This window comes from Lodderomyces beijingensis (genome assembly GCF_963989305.1).
Source record: "Lodderomyces beijingensis strain CBS 14171 genome assembly, chromosome: 4".
Classification (NCBI taxonomy): domain Eukaryota; kingdom Fungi; phylum Ascomycota; class Pichiomycetes; order Serinales; family Debaryomycetaceae; genus Lodderomyces; species Lodderomyces beijingensis.
In genome coordinates, this window is record NC_089973.1 from 947,514 (window position 1) to 970,169 (window position 22,656).

At 45.6% G+C, this 22,656-nt stretch overlaps 9 protein-coding genes across 9 annotated transcripts; 4 read left to right on the forward strand and 5 right to left on the reverse strand. All coding sequences in view use genetic code 12, as the record gives it.

Annotated features, from left to right (window-relative positions):
* Window positions 1-148: 148 nt before the first annotated feature.
* LODBEIA_P34520 (uncharacterized protein) lies at window positions 149-1,786 on the reverse strand (the record flags this gene model as incomplete). The annotated part of the gene is made up of 1 exon (XM_066973564.1): window positions 149-1,786. The coding sequence occupies one exon, from the start codon at window positions 1,784-1,786 to the stop codon at window positions 149-151; it is 1,638 nt and encodes a 545-aa protein (XP_066830390.1).
* Window positions 1,787-3,522: 1,736 nt separating this feature from the next.
* Window positions 3,523-6,858, forward strand: LODBEIA_P34530 (uncharacterized protein; the record flags this gene model as incomplete). The annotated part of the gene is made up of 1 exon (XM_066973565.1): window positions 3,523-6,858. One exon carries the CDS (start codon window positions 3,523-3,525, stop codon window positions 6,856-6,858), a length of 3,336 nt encoding a protein of 1,111 aa, XP_066830391.1.
* A 154-nt stretch (window positions 6,859-7,012) lies between these two features.
* On the reverse strand, window positions 7,013-7,798 carry LODBEIA_P34540 (uncharacterized protein; the record flags this gene model as incomplete). The annotated part of the gene is made up of 1 exon (XM_066973566.1): window positions 7,013-7,798. One exon carries the CDS (start codon window positions 7,796-7,798, stop codon window positions 7,013-7,015), a length of 786 nt encoding a protein of 261 aa, XP_066830392.1.
* A 269-nt stretch (window positions 7,799-8,067) lies between these two features.
* Window positions 8,068-9,141, forward strand: LODBEIA_P34550 (uncharacterized protein; the record flags this gene model as incomplete). The annotated part of the gene is made up of 1 exon (XM_066973567.1): window positions 8,068-9,141. One exon carries the CDS (start codon window positions 8,068-8,070, stop codon window positions 9,139-9,141), a length of 1,074 nt encoding a protein of 357 aa, XP_066830393.1.
* Window positions 9,142-9,752: 611 nt separating this feature from the next.
* LODBEIA_P34560 (uncharacterized protein) lies at window positions 9,753-10,343 on the reverse strand (the record flags this gene model as incomplete). The annotated part of the gene is made up of 1 exon (XM_066973568.1): window positions 9,753-10,343. The coding sequence occupies one exon, from the start codon at window positions 10,341-10,343 to the stop codon at window positions 9,753-9,755; it is 591 nt and encodes a 196-aa protein (XP_066830394.1).
* A 1,232-nt stretch (window positions 10,344-11,575) lies between these two features.
* On the forward strand, window positions 11,576-12,133 carry LODBEIA_P34570 (uncharacterized protein; the record flags this gene model as incomplete). The annotated part of the gene is made up of 1 exon (XM_066973569.1): window positions 11,576-12,133. One exon carries the CDS (start codon window positions 11,576-11,578, stop codon window positions 12,131-12,133), a length of 558 nt encoding a protein of 185 aa, XP_066830395.1.
* A 124-nt stretch (window positions 12,134-12,257) lies between these two features.
* On the forward strand, window positions 12,258-13,019 carry LODBEIA_P34580 (uncharacterized protein; the record flags this gene model as incomplete). The annotated part of the gene is made up of 1 exon (XM_066973570.1): window positions 12,258-13,019. One exon carries the CDS (start codon window positions 12,258-12,260, stop codon window positions 13,017-13,019), a length of 762 nt encoding a protein of 253 aa, XP_066830396.1.
* Window positions 13,020-13,062: 43 nt separating this feature from the next.
* Window positions 13,063-13,731, reverse strand: LODBEIA_P34590 (uncharacterized protein; the record flags this gene model as incomplete). The annotated part of the gene is made up of 1 exon (XM_066973571.1): window positions 13,063-13,731. The coding sequence occupies one exon, from the start codon at window positions 13,729-13,731 to the stop codon at window positions 13,063-13,065; it is 669 nt and encodes a 222-aa protein (XP_066830397.1).
* A 454-nt stretch (window positions 13,732-14,185) lies between these two features.
* On the reverse strand, window positions 14,186-21,211 carry LODBEIA_P34600 (uncharacterized protein; the record flags this gene model as incomplete). The annotated part of the gene is made up of 1 exon (XM_066973573.1): window positions 14,186-21,211. One exon carries the CDS (start codon window positions 21,209-21,211, stop codon window positions 14,186-14,188), a length of 7,026 nt encoding a protein of 2,341 aa, XP_066830398.1.
* Between the last annotated feature and the right edge of the window lie 1,445 nt (window positions 21,212-22,656).

Below are 22,656 nucleotides of genomic sequence, written 5' to 3' on the forward strand. Positions count from 1 at the left end.
AATTGAATAAACCTCTATAAAAATAGATAAAACTACAAAAAAAAAAAAAAAAGAAAATACTCTGATGAAAAAAAAAAAATGTAAAACATGTACAGCATAACCAGTTTCTTGACAAAATTGTGAAATTTTTTGAAATCTAATGAAATCTTCATTCCTTCATGCTCCGACTCAACAACTCATTGACATCCGTGGTGTTGATGACCACCCCCTTTTCCGAACACTTGGCCTTGTTCTTCAACTCGTTGCACAATCCATCGATATCCAACTCGGTGTATCTGGGATGTGCCGTGATTCTGTCCCAAATTTCACTACATTTCAAAGTCGATTGAGGTGCAGGCACAACTGCATTATCGTCGTCGTCGTCATCATCATCGTCGTCGCTATTGTCACCACGGTCATCCTCGTCATTCTCTTCTGGCACGCTTTCTCTTCTCTCGGGTATAGATTGCTTAATGAAATCGTTGAAATTGAAGTTGGTATTGATATCATCGGTTCCTTTGTTGGTGAAATCGTAGATTGAATCTTCGGTGGTCAAAAAGGCAAGTGGATCGAGTTCTTGACCCAGTTCGGATTTGAAGTTGGTATTGTTATTGCTATTGCTGTTATTATCGGCAAACGCAAGTGAAATGTCGAAGTCGGTGCCGCTTCCCGTGGCATCATTCAAGAAACTCAAGGGATCATCTGAATTTAAACGTCCATATTTAGTATTGTCATTGGTGTTAGGGTTGTTGTTGTTGTTGCTACTGTTATTACTGCTATCCAACAAGTTGAAATTTAAATCAGATTCACCAGTGTTGGATAAATGGTTGAAAAATGCATCGTTCAAGTTATTTTGATTCATTGGTGATAAATTTGAAAATGGAGAATCGAAGTTCGTCGAGTTTGTCGTTGTACTTGCAGATTTATTGATATCAATAGTGGAGCGTCTTTCCTTGGGACATGGCTGGCTTTTTGTCCCGCAGACTTCGCTCAACTGAGCACAGAAGGGATTCATCTGCTCTTCGAAAGTTCGGGTAATGTTTGGAGCGCCGGGTTTATTTGAGTCGGGTGAGACTAGAATATTGTCATCTAACGGCGTCGTTGATGTCGATGAGCCCGATACAAGATCAGGGCATCCGCAATCTATATTCGTCTTGGCGATACTGTTGGCATTCTGTGTCTGCTGCTGGTGCAGTTGTTGCAGTTGTTGTTGTTGTTGTTTCATGTATTTCAAGTTATCCTTTGACCAAGGAGTGCCAAAGGAGAAGTTCGGCGACTGGGTAGAAACCGATGATCGAGCTGAGTTTTTATCCATACCGGATGCACTCGCTTTTGAACTAGAAACACTGTCTCTGCCACTGCCATTACCATTACCACTGTCATTGCCACTGCCACTTGCATCTTCTTGAGGCTGCGACGAAGCATATTCTTTATTGGAAAGAGGATGGCTCAAATGACCAACGGTGGTGGGTAAATTCAAATCCAGAAAATCATTCGAGCCTCTATATTTGGCCAACTCTTTCTTCAAGATGTTGACTTGTGCCTGCAAGAAATCTGTTTCTGTGGTAGCTCTGACGTTTTGGTCCTCCAATAGTTTCACCTTGTCTTCCAAGTCTTTCATTTTCCGTTCCTTTCTCTCGCGGTAAGCTCTTTGCGCCGCTCTGTTTTGAGCGGTTCTTTTGGATTTCGGTTCGGTGTCCAACGGCTTTCTGCCTGGCTTTGTGTGGAACTTTTTGGCTTCGTTGTCGTCGAGCTCGTCTAGAGGCGACACCACAATGTCGGAATAGCTACGTTTAACGTCGGTCATTTGAACTGCTGATACTCGTGATGGCTTGCAACCGCTTCAACAATGGAACTTGCACTTGAAGTTGAAACTGATTTCCTTCTCTTGGCGTGGTAACTGTTGCTGTCGTTGCCGCCGTCGTTGAAAATGATACCTCTTCCTGGTTGTGCAAAGTGTGTCGGATATTGAGGGTTTTTTTTGATACTCCCTATCGCTTTTGTTCTGCTACTTGATGGGGCGGGGGGAAGGCGAGGGGCGGAGGTAAGGGGCTTGAGATCTGTAATCGCCGACACTTTAATTCCACCTTCTCCTGAACGGTATTCTCCTGTTGAACGTGAACTTGAGAATTCAAAAAGACCAAAACCAAAGAAGCAAAGGAAACCCAGCCAGAAATGTAGCGTCCTAGACTCTGAAATACGTGATTGCTAACGTGGAAAGGAAAAAAAAAAAGTGAGTATGTAGTTTCAAGTTCAGTCTAATGGAAGCTGTTGGAACTAACCATACCCACCACCACCACCAGCAGCGGCTGCTACTACTGTTTCAATGTCGCAGATGAGGAGAGGGTTCACGACGTCATTAGTAATCAGCTACCGCGACGAATCGGAGGGTCGTTTGGTAGCATCTGTTTAAATACTCTGACCACAGGTACACGACTCATGAACTAGCCGCTAGAAGTCGCATTCCCACTACTACTGCCCCCGTTACTAGCTCAAGCAATTGTGACTCACCTTTTCAACCATCAAGAAACGACCCTGTCCTAAAGGCAAGCTTAGCCGCATCTTGTCGATGGAACATTGTCTCCAAGATTGGGTGGAGGGGGAGGGAGTGCAAAGTGCGGAGTGCGGAGTGTGGGGAGTTGCCTCTTATTTTTACTTACTTAACCACGTATTATTGCACAGGTTCTAGAGATTGGATGAAATCTCAGCCCACGCTTCTTTTATAGAAACCAATCTCTTCAACAGGCTTGTACCGTCCGATCTAAACGTCGATGGCAGTCAGCCCACGAATTCTGGTTGGACAACAGGCAAGTGTATCCGCCGGCGGATTCAGCAACACCGCCCATGGCCCCTGGTTAGAACAGGCGCAGTGGCAGCCAAAATGGAATTTTAGAAGGAGAAAAAAAAGGGTGGGCGGTAAAGTGTCGACTGAGACTCATCACACCAAACAGGTGGCACTGCTTCCACGAGAGAGACTACTCTTGCTTGAATGTCAAGCAACGAGCAAAGGAGCAGTGGCAACGGCGAACTACACCCAGAAAGATCAACCTTGACAGCTTTATACAGCGTCCAGCAGGTTGTGTGTCGTGGCCGCGGGGCGGGATCGATCAATCTTTCTCGTGCCGATTGTTTGATAAGAGCTAGTTCGCGAGAGCAATCGTCGAGACACGTGATGGCTCTTGGCTGGAAAACACCGCCTTTGTCAGAACTAATTGGTTTTTTTTGCTTTAACACTCAATGCATTAGAAACCTACACTTTGGTTGATTTAGCCTTCAAAAAAATTTGTTGTACTATCTCGAAATGGCAATCGAACCGAAGAGACTGGTAATCACAGTGAAACAGAGAGAGAAGAGAGAGAGAGAGAGAGTTAAAGAGAGAGAAACATAGAGAGAGAAGACCAAGGACTTAGCATCAGGATATCTCCGGAGTCTCGGAAGTAGTGAACAAAGAATCCCCCAAAAAAACTGACATCGTTTTAAAGGAACTTTTTTTTTTCATTTTAATTTTAGCAAAGAAGCCTGCAAATAGTTCCGGTCAAAGTCATGAATCCGGCAGATTCAGCCAGTCGAGGGGGAACGCCGACCACTGTCGGCACTCCAGAGCCAGGGGACGATGGCAGGGCTCACGGTATCTCGCACGAGACGCCACCTCCGCCATCGAAAAAGAAGAAAAGATCGCTAGGCACTTTCCCCTGTCAGCACTGTGACAAGGTCTTTAGCCGATCGGACCACTTGGCAAGGCACAACCTCAATCACGAGCCCAAAGAAGTGTTTATTTGCGACTTTCGGGTTGAGAATAACGGCCAGGTGACAAATTGCGGCAAGACGTTTGTCAGAAAGGACTTGAAAGAACGGCACATTAGAAGACATTTCGAGTTGTTGCAACAGGCGGGAGCTTCTCCAAGTAGGAATGGGAGCGATTACGGCAAACACAAGCATGGTTCGTTCAGTAGTGAAAGTACAGGGACAAATGATCTAAGGCATCATTCTCATCATCCTCCTCAGCAGCAGCAGCACTCAACAGCACTGCCAACGGGACAACAACAACAACCACAACATCAACATCAACAACCTGGGAAAGGGATGCAGATTTCAAATTTGATTGACCCTTCCGATCGTGGAGTGTCGTATCCTGGAGCCACAGATGGCTCTGGGCACCGCAGCAATGTTTCTCAACTAGCTTCCGCTGCTGCTGCAGTCGAGGCCTCACAACACCGGAACCCTTCCTATAGAAACCCCCAGGCTTCAACCACAGCTCAGCCTCTAGGTCCTGCTCCCGCTCCAGCTCCAGGTTTTGATTCATCACCAAGCTATCCCATGACTACAAACTTGGGCTATCCACAGCACAACTTGGATACCTTGTTCAAAAATTATGGAACAACCGTGCCCCAAAACGATATTCTCAACTGGTTGTTCAACGATGTGCTGCAGTCCGGTGCAGTCAACCATCAAGAAAGCGCAATGCCACAGCCTCATCTTCACTCTGGCGCCCACCTGCTAGGTCCCAATCTACCGATGAACTCCCAGTATCAACCAAATATTCCATCACCGTATGCAGCGTCGCAGCCGTCTCCAGTGACGCATAATGGATATGGCGGGCCTGGAAGCTTTTCTCATCCAAGTTTCGTCTACCCACCGGGTCCTGGAATGAACGGGATGATGGATGGCAATGTGTTTCTGAACGAGAATAACCCGCTTGATGAAATGTTTTACCCCATTTACAACGCCAGAAACCCAGACCACCGAGGAGGAGCAGGAGGAACATCATTAAATACCGGTGGCAACAACTTGGCTGGTGGGGAATTTCCTCGTCGACATAGCTCGTTGGCGCATAACCCCAGCTCGTCGTCACCTACAAACACAATGGAGTCGTCGCTCGAAAACGGAACTTTGCTTTCAGACGCATGCTTATCGGAGGAAAGCCTGTACAATCGTCATATGGAGACGTTGAATGCCACCAAAAACAAGCAGTTTTACTTGGACAACGAACTCGTGGATAAGATCCTCCAGAGTTTAAACTTGAAAAGAGAGGACTTGACGGAGGTTGAAGCAGATCTCGAAGGCCGACTATCGTACTATATCTATCTGTATTGGAAGCACTTTCATCCTGAGTTTACCATCCTTCATCGGCCTTCTTTTGACACCAGGGCGGTTAATCCGCTTCTTTTGGCATCAATGATAATAGTTGGTGCCCAGTATAGCTTCCCTGGTAGTGCCAACCTTTTAGCTCAGCAGGGAAGGAAATCCGCCGAGTGGAACATCAGTTATAAGCTCGCTCGGCCGCTTCGATTTGCACTATTTGAGCACAAGGATTTCAAGTCGCCTGTTCGAGTCTGGATGTTGCAAAGCTTGAACATGTTGGAGTGGGTGGAAAAGAATTTCCTCTCGCGCGCAATGCACGAGCGAGCCCATTTGCACCATGGAACCACGGCGCAGTTGCTAAGACGGAGTGCCATGATGGGAGGAAACCCAGCATCGATGAATAAGCAAGTCTCGAGTAACCCCTCGAGTGCTGGAGAAGAGAGCGAAACTAATGAAGGCGACGATTGTGGCAAGGAGAACGAGATTGACGACGCCGACCAAACCTTGTTTGACCAGTGGGTCGAGTCAGAGTCTTTGAAAAGAGCCACATTGATGACTTTTTACTTGGACATTATCGATTATGTCAAGTTTCGACATAATCCACAAATCCTATTTTATCAGCTCCAATTGCTCAATTTGCCATGTAGCGATGAATTTTTGTGGGAGTCGAACGAAGTCAATGGGTCTTTTAAGAAATTGGTGAAACGTCAACGAAAATACCACGATGGCAGCAAGAAGAGGGTGCTGAAAACGGAGAATTTTCTTTCAGGGGTCAAGAAATTGCTCAAGGGTTTCAAGTATGAAGAGATCAAAAACGAATCGGTGTTTTTCAAAAAGGTACTTTTGGCGGGCTTGATTTCCCTCATGCACCAAATGCAGCAAGTTGAACTTCAAAACAACTCTTCCTTGTTTTCCATGAGCCATTTCAGCAGCAATAGCAAATTGTGGAAGGAAATGCTCATTCGAGCTTTTGACAATTGGAATTTCCAAATCATGCAGGATTACAAATTGGGACATGGATTCTCCATGTACAATACACCCAAGAACAAGGTGCCCTTGCCCATTTTCCATTTGACTCAAATCATCGGCATGCCCGAGTTGACAAACTACGACATTGCCATCTTTGGTGGCTCACCAGCTAATCAAAGTGTCGCTGCCTCCATGAAAGACCACCATGTTGTGCAGCGCAAGATGCATGGCTTGTGGAACAAGCATAAGAATATCGAAAACTTTCGCAGTATCGTCTACTGTCTAATCTTTTTGTGGCAAGTGCTTCTTGGCGAATCGGACGAGCCACTTGATTGGGAGCCCAACAGTGATTATTACGACAGCTCAATGGCCATATCCATTGCAGTTTTGGTATTATGGAGTTACTGTTTTGTTACATGTGGGCTAGAAAGCAGTCGTCTTCTGGAGTCTACTCAGCAGCAACTCAAGACCCCCTCCGATGAAACTTTGGATCAACTAAGTGCTGAAAACGGCTACACGTACCTTACACGGATCAAACAAGAGTTTGTCACCAACTTGCGTAAACTCAACTTGCACAATGAGTACAGTGTCCACCCTTACGCGGGGTCAAAGCACAATGATGTCATCAACAAGTACTGCGAGATCTTGCCGCTAATCTCAAGCAAGCAGAACATCTCAGGGCTATGTTTTCTCATTGGCAGGAAAGTAATCAATAGCCAGTGGGAAATCTTGCGAGAGCATGGCAAGTTGATTATCAACTGCGGATTGAGGTCGATTGGTAAGAAGAATATTCTATGCTCGGATCTTTTCGATAACGAGCTAAAATAGAGGTTGCCTTGGCCTGTATCTCCACAGTAAAATGGGGAAAATTTGTGATAATATGTAACAGAATAAGAAAACAAGACCCAAAAATAAAAAAAAAAAGGATGAAATATCTTTCTCTCTATCTATCAATGTCTCTGCAAGAACCGATAGGTAAAATTTATACCAACAATACCGCATTAACGCAACCATCTCTATCGGGCTCATTTGTAATCTGAGCATACTTACCCCAAACAACCTTACCACCAGCGGTAACCAACCCCAACTCCGAGACATTCACCTCTATAATGGTACCTTTAGTCAAAACACCCAACTGGGTATACATGGGCGATTGTGGATTCTTCTTCACGCCCAAGATGGGCAAAAACACAGTGACGCCCAACTCCGGGTGGGTGACGTTGGCCTTTTTCTGCCTCAACGCAGCAGGCCGAATAATTCTTTCCATTTTCACTGGTCTACGAGTGAAACCCTCGCCGACAAAAGTGTGCTTCGTGATCATTCTCTTCCAGCTCTTGCTCTTGCTCTTACCGGTCTTGATCACTTTGAACATCTCTTCCTCCGAAATACCTTTAACTTTCGGTAAAGGTACGCTGAACTTGTCGGCTTTCTCCAATCTTTTCTGCTTGATGCTCGATGATAACGCCTTGGCCGTATTGTTAGTTTGACGATCCAATAAATAGGTAGGGAGAGCTTCGCCTTCGTCTTCCTTGGGAGTCAGAGGACCTTTCACTTTGCTTTCTTGGTGGGCCTTGATCTTCTTTCTCATGCTGACTTTTTCGCTGTATCTCTTCTTGGCGAATTGCTTAGCTCTCCAGCCCTTGAGCGTCTGGGCATCCTTGGCTACTCGGTGGCCTTCTCTTGCTTCTCTTTTCCTTTTCCTTTCTTCATGGTCGAATCTTCTTCCGTGTTGTTTTATATGCTGTTCAATATACTCGTTCTGCGGCATATTTTGAGTATTTATATCTATCTGTGTATATATATGTGTCTTGGTTGTAGTAGTGGTTGTAATGTATAAATTCAGTTGATGAAACCACGGGGCGAGATGGGGTTCGTTTTTTTTTTATGGATTCCTGGATTTTAACCTCATCTGATAAATGGGTTTTTTTTTTCTTTCTTTGCAGTAATAGTAGTGATAGAAGTTGTAGCAAAACATCAAGAGCACGAGGAGCTCTTCACCGTAAACCTCCTTTCCATCTACATACACAGGACGGAAAGATGTCAGAGTTGGATGCACTTTTAAGCTCGATAATATCTTCGAGTAAAGCCACGAAGCTAGCCGTGGATGAGCTTACTGAAACTTTGCTGTCTGCAAGTGAAGATTACCCCGATTTCATCCACAATCTACTAGAAAAGCTGAAGCAGGCGGAACCAGAAGGCATCTCGCTATTGCAGTTGAAAAATCAAGCTTTGGCTTCGTATATAAACAACTTGGCTTTGATTGTACTAAGTCACCTCGAAAGGTTGGAAGAACATGGGGACAATGACAACAGTGATGGGGAAAATAAGAAGCAAGATGACCGTGATGAAGCTATCCAAAGGTCAATTGTTCAACGAGTAACTTTGGAGAAAGGCGTCAAACCTTTAGAAAGAAAGATCACTTACCAAATTGAAAACCTCGTCAGGGCGTATAACAAGATGGAAGCTCAACAAAAGGCGGCATCGCAGAAAGCGGAATCTGCAGCCAACTTGGCAGACTCCGAACTTGGCTCATCCCACGACCAGTCAGAGTTGGACTCGGACGAAGAAGATGAGTTGGCATATAGACCAGACGCATCGTCCTTTGCCAAACTAGCCAAACAGGGCCCAGCCTCCACCGGCACCTCCAGCACTACATCAGAGAAATATAAACCGCCAAAGATCTCAGCCATGGCACCACCAACATCGACAAAATCGGCCGCTGCCGCCACCACTCCAGGCACAGCATCAGACAAAGCGACGAAACGTCTCCAATCAATGGAAGAATACTTGCAAGATCAAAGCGACTTGCCCATGGCGGAAGCAAGTATAGGATCAACTATAGTCCAGCACGGTCGCGGAGGAGTCAAGACTCAGCACGATCGTCAGAAAGAACGCGAGATTCAACGCTACGAGGAAGCCAATTTCACGCGTTTACCGACTACGCAAACTAAAAAGAGCTTCAGGGAGAAACAACGCGATTTGGCTAATCAGTTTGCTGGTGAAGACTGGAGTATGTTTAGTCTGCGAAACGATCGTGATTTGAGTAAGGATACTTCGCGAAAGAGGAAAGCTGGCACTTCTTGGGACCGGGCCAAGAAGAAGAGGTTGTAGATGGAGTTTTTTTTTTTTGGTAAGAGTTAAAGGAATATCAATTTTCGGGGCCTTTGACTGAAGAAAGCGTAGCTGCCCGGTGCCACTGAGACAACGAAAGTCGTGAAAGATTAACCGACGCAAATGTTGCGTCACTGGCACGTGACCGGATCAATAGTAGTGCGCCGTGGACAAAAGTAATTCCTTTATCCTTTACAACGAATCAAACTGTAGCTGTGGCTCTCGAGCCGGCGCCGACATTTCAACTGTGGCGTGTGCGCTTTTTGTCGTCGTTGTTATTTTTCAACGAATTGAACGTGGGGTCCGATATTTTCAGTTCTCAGTCCAGAAGAGGGGCCAGCGAACGACTAGGGAACAACGTGACAACTGGTTGCTATCCTGGCAAGTTAACTTTGTAGAAGATAGGAGATGCTTGTCAAAGGTCAGAGCAGTAAACTCGTGCGCAGTTAGGTAATACATGAACATACATAATTTGCTTTCTATAAACTTAGTAAACGACCATTTTATTGACCCAAAACGTTCAACGTTCTGGGTAAAACAATAAAACAAAAAAAAAAAGATTGTTTTTCAATATTTGTCTTTCAAGTGTCCTCTGAAGTCAAGAAAAAGACTTACTTGTTGACTTTTGAAAAGTATTCCTTAGAGTCGGCTGGAGTAGCCTTGATGGTTTCGGCACCTGGTTGCCAGTTAGCTGGGCAAACTTCACCGTATTTTTCCGTAAATTGGAAAGCTTCCAACAATCTCAAGGACTCTTCAACAGATCTGCCAACAGGCAAGTCGTTGATGGTGATTTGTCTCAAGATTCCCTTAGGGTCAATCAAAAAGATTCCTCTCAAGTCGATACCTTCTTCTGGGATCAAGACGCCGTAGTCCTTGGACAAGGAGTGGTTTTGGTCGGCAATCAAGGGAATGTTCAAGGATCCCAAACCCCCGTCTTTTCTAGCGGCTTGAGTCCACGACAACAAGGTGTACTCAGAGTCGGTGGAAGCAAACAAGACCACAGCATCCTTATCAGTAAACTTCTTAACGGCGTCCGAGTAAGCAATGATCTCAGTAGGACAAACAAAAGTCCATGCCATTGGGAAAAAGGCCAAGATGACCCATTTACCCTTGTATTGTTCCAATGAGACTTCCTCAAAGACACCGTCAATGACAGCGGTTTTCTTGAATGATGGAGCTGGTTGCTGGATAGTTGGAGCCATTGTTGTTATATGTCTATACACCTCAATTGAGTTTTTATAAAGTCAAACCTTTTTTTTTGGTTGGATGTGAAAAAAAAAAGAAGCTTTCAAGGGGATTTGACCTTGGTAAAGGGAGGGGGGGCAATTGGGTCCCCTTTTATATTTTTCGTCGAATCCTCCTGCAAGCAGAAGCTTCCACCCATTGGAAGAATTCCCTCCCACTCTCCACCTACCACCCCTGCATTGAACCGGAGGAAAACGCGACTTTTTGCAGTCAGTATGGAAAGGGCCACTGAGGGTATAAATGTCGCACGCTGGCCGAAATACGCCAGAATGCAACAACCCAGAGCGCACATGCGCCTTCAAACAACACCCAAAGAGAAAGGTTGCAAAATGAGAGGTTAAAAAAAAAAAAAAAGACTGTAGTGGCTCCATTTGCGTGCCGTAAAGTCAGGACCGGGACCCATTCAAGCACATCAACGTCAGTGAACATGCTATACGTGGTGTCGACTCGCTCGATCGTGGAGTGTCTCATGTTGTGTGCACTTGATATTTTTTTCACACCCATTGCCACGCTCGTTTTTTTGTCAACCATGACACGAAAACTCTCGGAAATCCAGCAAGATCAATTTTTTTCTTCCCAAAACCAATTACTTTATGATTGGTTGACTTGGTGAGCTACAGCTTGGCTAGCTTACAGACTATGGATTTTTGGTCTGCTGCTTCGAAAACCGTTGCATTTCACCATCTTCCTTTTTTTTTTTTTTTTGGTCAGGGTTTGTAACATCATCTAGGCGACGCTCAAGGATCGACTTTCTTCATATGATGAGACGACATTACGACATTTTGATTTCTAATCTGCTTGGAAAATCTAGATTCAAGCGGAGTGTCGCGTCGCGTTTTTTTTCCCTTTTTTTGACACTGGTCAGAGTGCAAGTCTATTGGTGACTTCCCCCCTCCATCCACTCGAAATGTCTCGAGTTCATCTTTACTAAAGTCTATCTGTATGGAGATATTTAGAATATGATATTGAATATATGTTGATAATCACAGCACCAATCACAGCACCATTTGTATAAACGTGACAAGAGTGAGGCGCAAAACCTTGCCTAATCAGGTAATTGTTCTCGAACTCGTGTATTAGTGAGCGAGCGGAACTTCTATTTCCCTGTTTTCTATGATCTCGATCCTTCTCTATAAAAAAAGTCTGGTGCACCACTACCCACGAGGAGAAGTAGAGGGAGGCTCAGAGAATGGCAGTGGCGGCGAAGGACGTTCATTTTTTCAGATTCCTTGTGAATAAGCAAGTCTTTTACAAATCGCAATTCACGTATGCGCTAGTCAATCTCAAGCCTTTGGTGCCCGGACATGTGCTCGTTGTGCCACTTCGCACTTCGGTGCTAAGATTCGGCGATCTTACCCCAGACGAATCCGTGGATTACATGTATACCTTACAATTGATACAAAAGTTCATAACTACTTACTATAGAGCAGATGCATTGAATATAGCCATCCAGGACGGACCAGAGTCGGGACAGCTGGTTCCTCACTTGCATACACACATCATCCCCCGCTATAAAAATGACGGATTCGGCGACTCCATCCATCTGAAGCTAGAAAGCAAAGATCTTGAGAAAGAATATCAAGAGTTTGAGCTGAGGAAAAACGAGTTTCGCAAGAAATTGCAAGAGACCCACAGTGAGTTGGACCAGGACCATGACAGTAGAAAGCCCCGATCCGATGAAGAAATGGCTGACGAGGCTGATCGATTGAAATCGGCACTAGATTCGTTCACCGGCGCTACCATGTGAGCGACCGTGTTGGGAAAGCTAGACAGATAGATACAGAGATGTATATATATAGGGAGAGCTAAATAGAGAGATAGACCTTGATAGACATACCAATAGTAAAAATAGGTTCAACATTGCAGATAAAATGGAGGCACTTGACGAGATTCAATGGAAGTCTCCCGAATTCATCCAGGAACGGGGTCTCAACACTCAAAATGTGCTCGAGTATTTTTCACTTTCGCCATTTTACGACCGTACTTCAAACAACCAAGTGCTCATGATGCAGTTCCAGTATCAGCAAATTCAAATCCCGCACAATGTCTCGTTTCACCAATACTTCCAGTCGCGACTAGCAGAAATGACCGGTGTCGAATTCATCATTGCCTATGTGAGAGAGCCCGATTTCTGGGTTGTTCGAAAACAGCGAAGGTACAACCCCAACAGCACGAGAGCGATCCAGGATTACTATATAGTTGGCGCCAACGTCTACCAAGCACCCAAGATCTTTGACGTGCTCCTGTCGCGGATCCTCGCGAGCGTGTTGGCGTTGAAGAGATCGGCAAAGACATTGAATGAAATGACCAGCTACCACATCTCCGACGGCGGGCATTCCTTTAACAACTCGGTGCATGGCAAGGACAGAACCGCCGCCGCCACGACTGCGGGTCTGGGCCACTCCAACACGGAAACCCCGATTCTGTTGGGGGATACGCCAATCGTCGAGAGCACAGCGGGATTGGTGCCAAACACGTTGCACCCTCAAAGCGGGATCTCCAGCGGTGCTTTCGATGCCCTTCTCACTGAAGTGACTAACGAAACCTCGGATGAGATCTATTTGGATGATATACCACTTTATGGTCCAGGAAGCACTGTTGAGCTTCTCGGGGTGCAAACTAACAACACATGAACTATACATGTACATATATATGTATGTATATATGTGTACACATCTACAACTCATCTTTCTCGACTTCCTCCGTCTTCTTTTTCTCCTCCTTCTCCTCCTCCTCCTCCTTGGCCTCTTCCCCAATCAACCCGGCTTTAGCAATCTTGATCTCCTTGACAGGACGATCGCCTCTACCAGTCTTGACACTCTCAATATAATCAACAACGCTCTTGCCATCCAAAACCTCGCCAAACACAACATGCTTACCATCTAACCAGTTCGTGATGGCAGTAGTGATGAAAAACTGCGATCCATTAGTATCCCTACCAGCATTAGCCATACTCAATCGATACTTTCTATCATGCTTCAAATCGAAATTCTCATCTTCAAATTTCTTGCCATAGATAGATTGTCCACCGTATCCTTGACCAAATTCATAGTCTCCACCTTGAATCATGAAATTCTTGATGACACGATGGAAGACGGAGTTGGTGTATTGCTGCTTGGGGTCAACTGAAGCGGCAATAGTCTTAAAGTTCTCAACCGTTTTAGGCACCACGGAACCAAACAAGCCTATCGTGATTCGTCCTATCGCGTGTCCATCTTCTTCAATGTCAAAGTAGACTGTGTCTGTCACGGGTGGGTTCTCTGGTAAATCCTTGCTTGCAGCTTGCGTGAACAAAAAAAAGAGCACCGATGCTACGAGTGCAATTGACGTCAAGAGCTTCATCATCTAATTGAGTGGTTCAAGCGTTGTTTCTGAAAGTGGTTTTGTTGGTGAGAGCCCAAGTCGTTCCCTTCTTTTTTTTCCAATTGATGTGGCTGGCGGGAGTGGGGTTACGAAGTTGGCGAAAAATTTCAACAAAACGCGTGGCTTGTGGCACGGGGTGGCCACGGCATGGTAGCGTGAGCTGCAAAATTTGATACCACTTTTGCAACTTTGCAAGCATGTGTGTGTGGTGTGGTGTGGGAGTTCTTGCAGAGCGGTGGTGGGTGACGGGGCTTGGTCACCACCTTACGTGAAATGGCAAGTTCCCAAAGATTAAAAATGCTGCAAATCCATCTATTTCTATTATACAAAACCAAAAATCAATTAAAAATTAAAAACAAAATTACAGCAAAAAAAACGAACAATACTAAAACGTTAGGAATACATGTTTAAAAACCAACGAGAGGTATATCCACCTCTAGTAAAATATGATATCGAATATTGTAACGAAAAGAAGAATCCATTTGATGCAGACGCTCTTTGATGCCAGTCCTTCGTAGATTGACACCTGCGCCGGAGAAGACGGTGCTGGTGGATGCATAGACGACTTCGATGTCAGCAATGCAACGCTCCAATACTGGTGATCCGTGGATGAGGCACCATCAGGTGGATGAACTTGAGCTCTAGTAGCCGCTGATTCTTTTGCGTATCCAGCTTCAACAGAGTCTGTGTGACTGTAACTGGATACTGTATTTGTTGACTCGGCATTGGAATCAAAAGACTTGGCGATATCTGAAGTTGTGGACGACAACGTGAGGTCATTGGTTTCATCAGTTTGCTTTGTCAAGCTAGCTGCTGGGGTAACTTGTCGAGAATTTGGATTCCGTGAAACAACGGAAGATCGCTGATCCACCCCAGCGAGAATGGACGTATCTATGTCAACACGAGGCTCTTCCGTTCCTGTGGTGTGCTGCTGACTCGAGGTCATGGCGGTGGTGGCAAAAGATGCGCTTGGTGAAGAAATTGTCTCACTGGTTCCAATTTTTGATGTGTGTTGATCTTTGCCTGTTGACGTAGCAATGGTCTTGGAACTGTGAGCCTCTAGATCGTCACTTGTTTTTGAGGTCAGCAACTTGTTCTCCTCGTGGGAATTTGTTTTTTCAACATCTATAAGCGTAGTCGTGACTGCTTGAGTAGAATCCAGAGTGCCGATTTTTGTTGAAATTGAAGCTGAAACGCCTGTAGTTTCCACCAATCCAATAGAATCCAGCACGCTTGTCTTCTTTTGTCCAGAACTAGTAGCTCCTGCATCAACATCTTGCGAATGTCTAGATTCATGTGATGACTCGGTCGTCGCAACGTATACTCCAACAAAACTCGACGACATAATCAGGTAGTCTAATGTCGGCGTCGATGGCGTAGTATCAATCAAAGTTTTATCGTCAGTAAAAACTTGAATCGTGGACGTTGTTTTTCCAGCATTTGGATCAGTTGTCGATTGCGAGAGATAACCAGGCGATGAGATGCTGTATCTCAAACTAGAAGTGGACGCCGAAATAGCTGCACGCGGATCGGCTCCTGCAATTGATGTGGACCAGATTGGGCCGCTGCTAGTTGAACCTGAGTTGGGGACAGTTTGAGTGAAATTCCCATACGACGGGTAAATTGGTGAAGCGCTGAATGATGATGACACGGGCGGTGCTGAAGGGACAACTATTGTCGGGAAAAGCGGAGACAATGTGTCTTGGCTTGTAGCCACCGGACTTGAAGTCGACAAAGTTGTCAAGTTAGTCAAGTCGTCACCGCTTGACATGTATTCACCAGTAGACGACGTGTCTGTTGTTGTCAAAGTGGCTCCGTCAAAGGTGCTTGACAGTTCTTGACTTATTGACACAAAGTTTGCAACTGACAAAGAATCGCTGTCTTTAGTGCTTGTTACTTCTTGATTAGTGGAAGTCAAACTCGAGAATGGAGAAGAAACTCCATCGACGGTGATCGAGACTTTCATTTCACTTGTGGACAACGAGCTTGAAATTGACAAGGTAGTTTCAACATTGGTGCTTGGTGTGTCTGGTGTGCTCAGTGTGCTTGATGTGCTGACGAAGCTGGAAAAATATGATGAAGTTGCTGATAATTCCAGGTGTAAAGTCGTGGACGAAGCAGATTCTTGGTTTATTGTTGACTGGTCGGCCTGAGATTGCAAAGATTCAACCGGTAAAGAAGGCGTCTCTGTTGAGCTCGTCAACTCGCTTGAACTTTGCAAGGAGCCAGTAGGAATTAGCTCTGTCGTCGTCTCTGAAACGCTCTGAAAGGAAGTTTCCGAATGTTTGGGCGATGCTGAGTACAGTGATGACTCAAAGGTACTGCTATCCGTCTCGTCATTGGAACTTATCGGAGCTGAAGAAAAAGGCAAACTGGCGGACGGTGTCGAAGTTACAAAATCTGAAGGTGTATTTGCAGCGATTGAGCTCACATACAAAGGTGAACCTTCTAATGAGGAGGAGAAGTAAACGAACGATGTGTACGCAGTCGATTCCGGCAATGAGACTTCTAAGGGCTCCGTTGTTACAACTTCTTCGGTGGACTCAGTTGGACTATCCGTTTCCGTCTTGACAACTTCTTCTGTAGACTCACTTGGGCTATCTGTCTCCGTCTTGACAACTTCGTCACTCGATTCACTTGGACTATCTGTCTCCGTCTTGACAACTTCGTCACTCGATTCACTTGGACTATCTGTCTCCATCTTGACAACTTCGTCACTCGATTCACTTGGACTATCTGTCTCCGTCTTGACAACTTCGTCACTCGATTCACTTGGACTATCTGTCTCCGTCTTGATAACTTCTTCTGTAGACTCACTTGGGCTATCTGTCTCCGTCTTGACAACTTCGTCACTCGATTCACTTGGACTATCTGTCTCCGTCTTGATAACTTCTTCTGTAGACTCACTTGGACTATCTGTCTCCGTCTTGATAACTTCTTCTGTAGACTCACTTGGACTATCTGTCTCCGTCTTGACAACTTCGTCACTCGATTCACTTGGACTATCTGTCTCCGTCTTGACAACTTCGTCACTCGATTCACTTGGACTATCTGTCTCCGTCTTGATAACTTCGTCACTCGATTCACTTGGACTATCTGTCTCCGTCTTGACAACTTCGTCACTCGATTCACTTGGACTATCTGTCTCCGTCTTGATAACTTCTTCTGTAGACTCACTTGGACTATCTGTCTCCGTCTTGACAACTTCGTCACTCGATTCACTTGGACTATCTGTCTCCGTCTTGACAACTTCTTCTGTAGACTCACTTGGACTATCTGTTTCCGTCTTGGCAAGTTCTGTAGTTGATTCAATAAAAGTTGTCTCAATAGCGGCTTCTTCTGTAGACTCACTTGACACATTTGATTCGGTTGTCACAACTTCTGCAGTCGATTCGTTTGACATATTTGATTCGGTCTGAGCAACTTCTGCAGTCAATTCCTTTGGAGTAATTAACTCCGTCGTCACAACTTCTTCACTTGGATAAACCGTTTCCGTCGTGACAACTTCTTCTGTTGACTCACTTGGACTGTCTGTTTCTGTTTGCACAATTTCTGCTGTAGATTCGCTAAATCCCGATGGTATAATCAAATCTGAATCCAAAGAAGTTGATCTAACTCGACCAGTTCTGGAAGGCAAAGTTCGAGACCACAGTGGCTCGTCACTTGTGCCGCTTAAATCCGTCGCGTGTGATGATGGGATAGCTGCAATTGATGAAAAACTGTTCAAAGTGTATTCTTCCAAAATCGATGCATCTTCTGAATTGAAATTTGTTGGAGATGGGAAGTAGCTGGACGTGACACCTTCCGTATCTGAGGCAGTTTTGACATCCAAATCGATGGAGCTGAAAGATGGTTCAGGATACGAGACGCGCAAGGACAGATCGTCGCTGATGTAAACCCAGTCTGACTCGCTTGACACTCCAGCACTTGAAGTTGTTGCAATCGATGTTGAGAACCACTCATGATGGGAGCTCTGTACGGGATCCGGTGAAGAGTTGCTGGTGGTTTCGGTTGAAAAATTTAACTTTGTTGAAACCAATACTGTATCTGACAAAGTCTCCAGGGCAACTGAAAACTCGTTTGTTTGACTTGACAAGACATTCTCCAAAGTTGGCGTCTCCACTGGAGTTGTTTCCAACTCGGTATCAAAGGTTGATGATGAAGTGGTGAGTTCAATCTCACTAACGTTGGAAATAGTTCTCAGCATACTACTCACTTGATCCGATGATTCTTCCACCATGCTGGCCAAATAAGTTGTGGACAGCAGACTATCTACAAAAGCCTCTGCGGAAAACGTTGATGTCAATTTTTTATGTTCACCAACGGCTCGTTCTGTCCCCGTCTCACTTGATTCACTTGATTCACTTGATGAAAGTACAGATGCAACGTTGGATTGAGTCGATGCGTCGATTTCTTCACCGGCCAGCGTCACGCTAGTGACCTCATTTCCCAGAATCTCAGCAGCACTTGATGAAGTTTCCAAGCTAACTGATTCCATTGCTATTGATGTAAAATCTGTTACTGAACCGGTGACAGAAATCAAAAGCTCGCTAGATGATGACGCACCTTCCGTGTCCACGGCACTTGAAAGCTTTTTGATTATCAAGTAATCTGTGCTCTCTGGCCCATTAACTAGTGTAGATGTCATATCGAAGCTTTCCGTCCAATACTCTACAATAGTGATCGTTGGATTGTGTGGAACCAACACATGGACTTCGTCAACCGACTCTGGTCCATTTGTCTGCGTCGATGCGGATGTTTCCGAACCTGTCCAGAATTCAGTTACGGTGGTGGTAGGATTGTGTGGAACCAACACATGAACTTCGTCAACCGACTCTGGCCCATTTGTCTGCGTCGATGTCGACTCTGACTCTCCTGTCCAGAACTCGGTGACGGTGGTGGTAGGATTGTGTGGAACCAACACATGAACTTCGTCAACCGACTCTGGCCCATTTGTCTGCGTCGATGTCGACTCTGACTCTCCTGTCCAGAACTCGGTGACGGTGGTGGTAGGATTGTGTGGAACCAACACATGGACTTCGTCAACCGACTCTGGTCCATTTGTCTGCGTCGATGCGGATGTTTCCGAACCTGTCCAGAATTCAGTTACGGTGGTGGTAGGATTGTGGGGAACCAACACATGGACTTCGTCAACCGACTCTGGTCCATTTGTCTGCGTCGATGTCGACTCTGACTCTCCTGTCCAGAACTCGGTGACGGTGGTGGTAGGATTGTGTGGAACCAACACATGGACTTCGTCAACCGACTCTGGCCCATTTGTCTGCGTCGATGTCGACTCTGACTCTCCTGTCCAGAACTCGGTGACGGTGGTGGTAGGATTTGGAGGTACCAACACGTGCACCACGTCAACCGAATGGAATCCATTCGATTGCGTCGATGTGGATGTTTCTGTACCTGTCCAGAATTCCGTAACAGTGACCACCGGGTTGTGAGGGACCAAAACGATGACCGAGTCGGTTGCTTGAGGTCCAAACGTCTCGGTGTAAGCTGTGGCTTCCGTACCGGTCCAGAACTCGGTGGTTGTAATGGTTGGGTTATTTGGGTAAAAGATGACGACAAGGTCGGTCGATTCGGGACCGTTAGTATGTGTTGAGGCGGATGTATCTTCTCTCGTCCAAAACTGGGTAGTTGTAACTGTTGGATTGTGGGGAGCATAAACTACCACCGAGTCAGTTCCACCTGGTGCGTTAGTCTGTGTCGTAGTTGAAGCATCATTACCGGTCCAGAACTGAGTAGTTGTAACTGTTGGATTGTGTGGAGCATAAACTAGCACCGAGTCAGTTCCACCTGGTGCGTTAGTCTGAGTCGTAGTTGAAGATGTGACGCCGGTCCAGAACTGAGTAGTTGTAACTGTAGGATTGTGGGGAGCGTATACTAGCACCGAGTCAGTTCCACCTGGTGCGTTAGTCTGTGTCGTAGTTGAAGCATCATTACCGGTCCAGAACTGAGTAGTTGTAACTGTTGGATTGTGGGGAGCATAAACTACCACCGAGTCAGTTCCACCTGGTGCGTTAGTCTGTGTCGTGGATGAAGCTGTGACGCCGGTCCAGAACTGAGTAGTTGTAACTGTTGGATTGTGGGGAGCGTATACTAGCACCGAGTCAGTTCCACCTGGTGCGTTAGTCTGTGTCGTGGATGAAGATGTGACGCCGGTCCAGAACTGAGTAGTTGTAACTGTTGGATTGTGTGGAGCATAAACTAGCACCGAGTCAGTTCCACCTGGTGCGTTAGTCTGAGTCGTAGTTGAAGATGTGACGCCGGTCCAGAACTGAGTAGTTGTAACTGTAGGATTGTGGGGAGCGTATACTAGCACCGAGTCAGTTCCACCAGGTGCGTTAGTCTGTGTCGTAGTTGAAGCATCATTACCGGTCCAGAACTGAGTAGTTGTAACTGTAGGATTGTGGGGAGCATAAACTACCACCGAGTCAGTTCCACCTGGTGCGTTAGTCTGTGTCGTGGATGAAGCTGTGACGCCGGTCCAGAACTGAGTAGTTGTAACTGTTGGATTGTGGGGAGCATAAACTACCACCGAGTCAGTTCCACCTGGTGCGTTAGTCTGTGTCGTAGTTGAAGCATCATTACCGGTCCAGAACTGAGTAGTTGTAACTGTAGGATTGTGTGGAGCGTATACTAGCACCGAGTCGGTTTTACCTGGTGCGTTAGTCTGTGTCGTGGATGAAGCTGTGACGCCGGTCCAGAACTGAGTAGTTGTAACTGTAGGATTGTGGGGAGCGTATACTAGCACCGAGTCAGTTCCACCAGGTGCGTTAGTCTGTGTCGTAGTTGAAGCATCATTACCGGTCCAGAACTGAGTAGTTGTAACTGTTGGATTGTGGGGAGCATAAACTACCACCGAGTCAGTTCCACCAGGTGCGTTAGTCTGAGTCGTAGTTGAAGCATCATTACCGGTCCAGAACTGAGTAGTTGTAACTGTAGGATTGTGGGGAGCGTATACTAGCACCGAGTCGGTTTTACCTGGTGCGTTAGTCTGAGTCGTCTTGGAAGTTGTGACGCCGGTCCAGAATCGGGTAGTGGTGGTTGTGGGATTGTACGGGTAGAAGATCACAACGATATCGGTCTCCTGTGGATTACTAGTTTGAGTATATGCGTACGTCTCACGCCCTCCATAAAACTGAGTCACTGTAACCGTAGGATTACACGGAGCAAACACCACGACTGAGTCTGATCGTCCCGGTATGTTCGTTTCAGTTGTGGATGACGTGGTGGTACCAGTCCAGAATCGCGTAACCGTGGTCGTTGGGTTGTGAGGAGCATAAACTAGTACCGAGTCAGTTCCACCTGGTGCATTTGTTTGAGTTGTTGTGGAGGCTGTGGAACCGGTCCAGAACCGCGTAGTTGTAACTGTAGGGTTGTATACTGAGTCGGCTCTCGCCAGCTGGAACAACACAAGAACTGTAACGTATATCTTGAGGAGCTGCATTCGAGATTGGTGTATCTTCTGTTTTGTTAGGAAGCTCTTGATTGGCAGTTGCTTGAATCCCCGGTCCTTGCAGCCAAAATTTCCCAGTCTTTCAATGCTGGTTATATAGGTTCAAAAGCCCACCATAGCAAAAGCAACTTCGCCTCATCAAGTCAGACATCCAGTCCCTCATTTCAGCAATCACTACCGGTGGCTGTTATAGGAAGACCAAAAAGAAAAAAACCAACAGCTGTCATAGCATTTCCCGTATTGGGCCTTAATCACCTTGAACAGAAATTTCAAAGCATCTTTTTGTCTTTTGAAAAAAAAAACCGCTTTTTCAAAAGCCAATCTAGGCAGCAATAACAGATTTAAGCTCTTAAGGTTTAGCCTTTACTCAAAAAAAGTTCGATAATGGCGGAACATAAGGCCTTGCGTCCAGAATGTCATTTGGAAACAGGAATGGTTTTTGTTCTTTTTCTGAAAGGTAACGGAGAACAGGAAAAAAAAAAATCAGGAAAAAAAAGCCCCCCGTTCTGTGGGACAAATTTCTTTTGCAACCTAAAGTTCCACTTTTTTTGGAGAAATCCTCTGGTATTTGATGATATGACGGTAGGGTTGGCAACAACTGGCCCGTATTTTAGAGGAATAGAGTCATTGTAAAAATCAGGGTGGGGATTAGAAATAGCTGCAAGTCAAAGAAGTAGGCTCAGGTCTTGTTGCTCTGAAAGATTTTCGACGTGCAATCGATATTCAACAGTGAGAAGCCAAAAGGTCGGAAGTTTGGCTCGATGTAAAGTGAACTTTCCTCCAAAGCACAACTTGCAACACTATTGGCTATGCCATAAACCTGAACCGCGTGTCTGGACGATTTTTTGACAATGATACCACGAGTGCCCGTATAATGCAAGCTCTGTTTACTTGACGATGAAAAAATGGAAAGGAAAAAAAAAAATAGAAAAAAAAATATGTCTCTGCCTTTTCTCCCTCGTGGGAAATTGCCCATGTCCTGGGATCTGCATCGTTGTTCCTGTTCCAGGTTTTGTACCATGCAACACATTCTAGTTGTTGCGCTTGTTTGGCCCACGACTCTCGGCTTTTACCGTCCGTTTTGCAAAGCACCCTATGCTGTAAGTTGTCAAGTATTGGTCTGCAGATGAATGCAAGATTGCGAGAACTACGAAAGTGACACATGTAAGGGTCAACATTGGTGTTGCAAACAAATTCTATGTTATAACGTTTTTCCCTGAGCACGTGCAATGGTTGTTTGATCGGTGTTCTGGTGCGTGCAACCATATCGTGCAAACTTATCAAAAAATCTAGAGCTAGAGGATCTCATATATTGTTATGGGAAACATAGTGGAAAAGAAAACCAGGTCTGGGCTATTTTGGACAAATTAAACAGAGTCCGTTTTTTTTTCCCAAGTTTTTGGCGATTAGTTTGCATAAAATTATTCTCAGGTTTA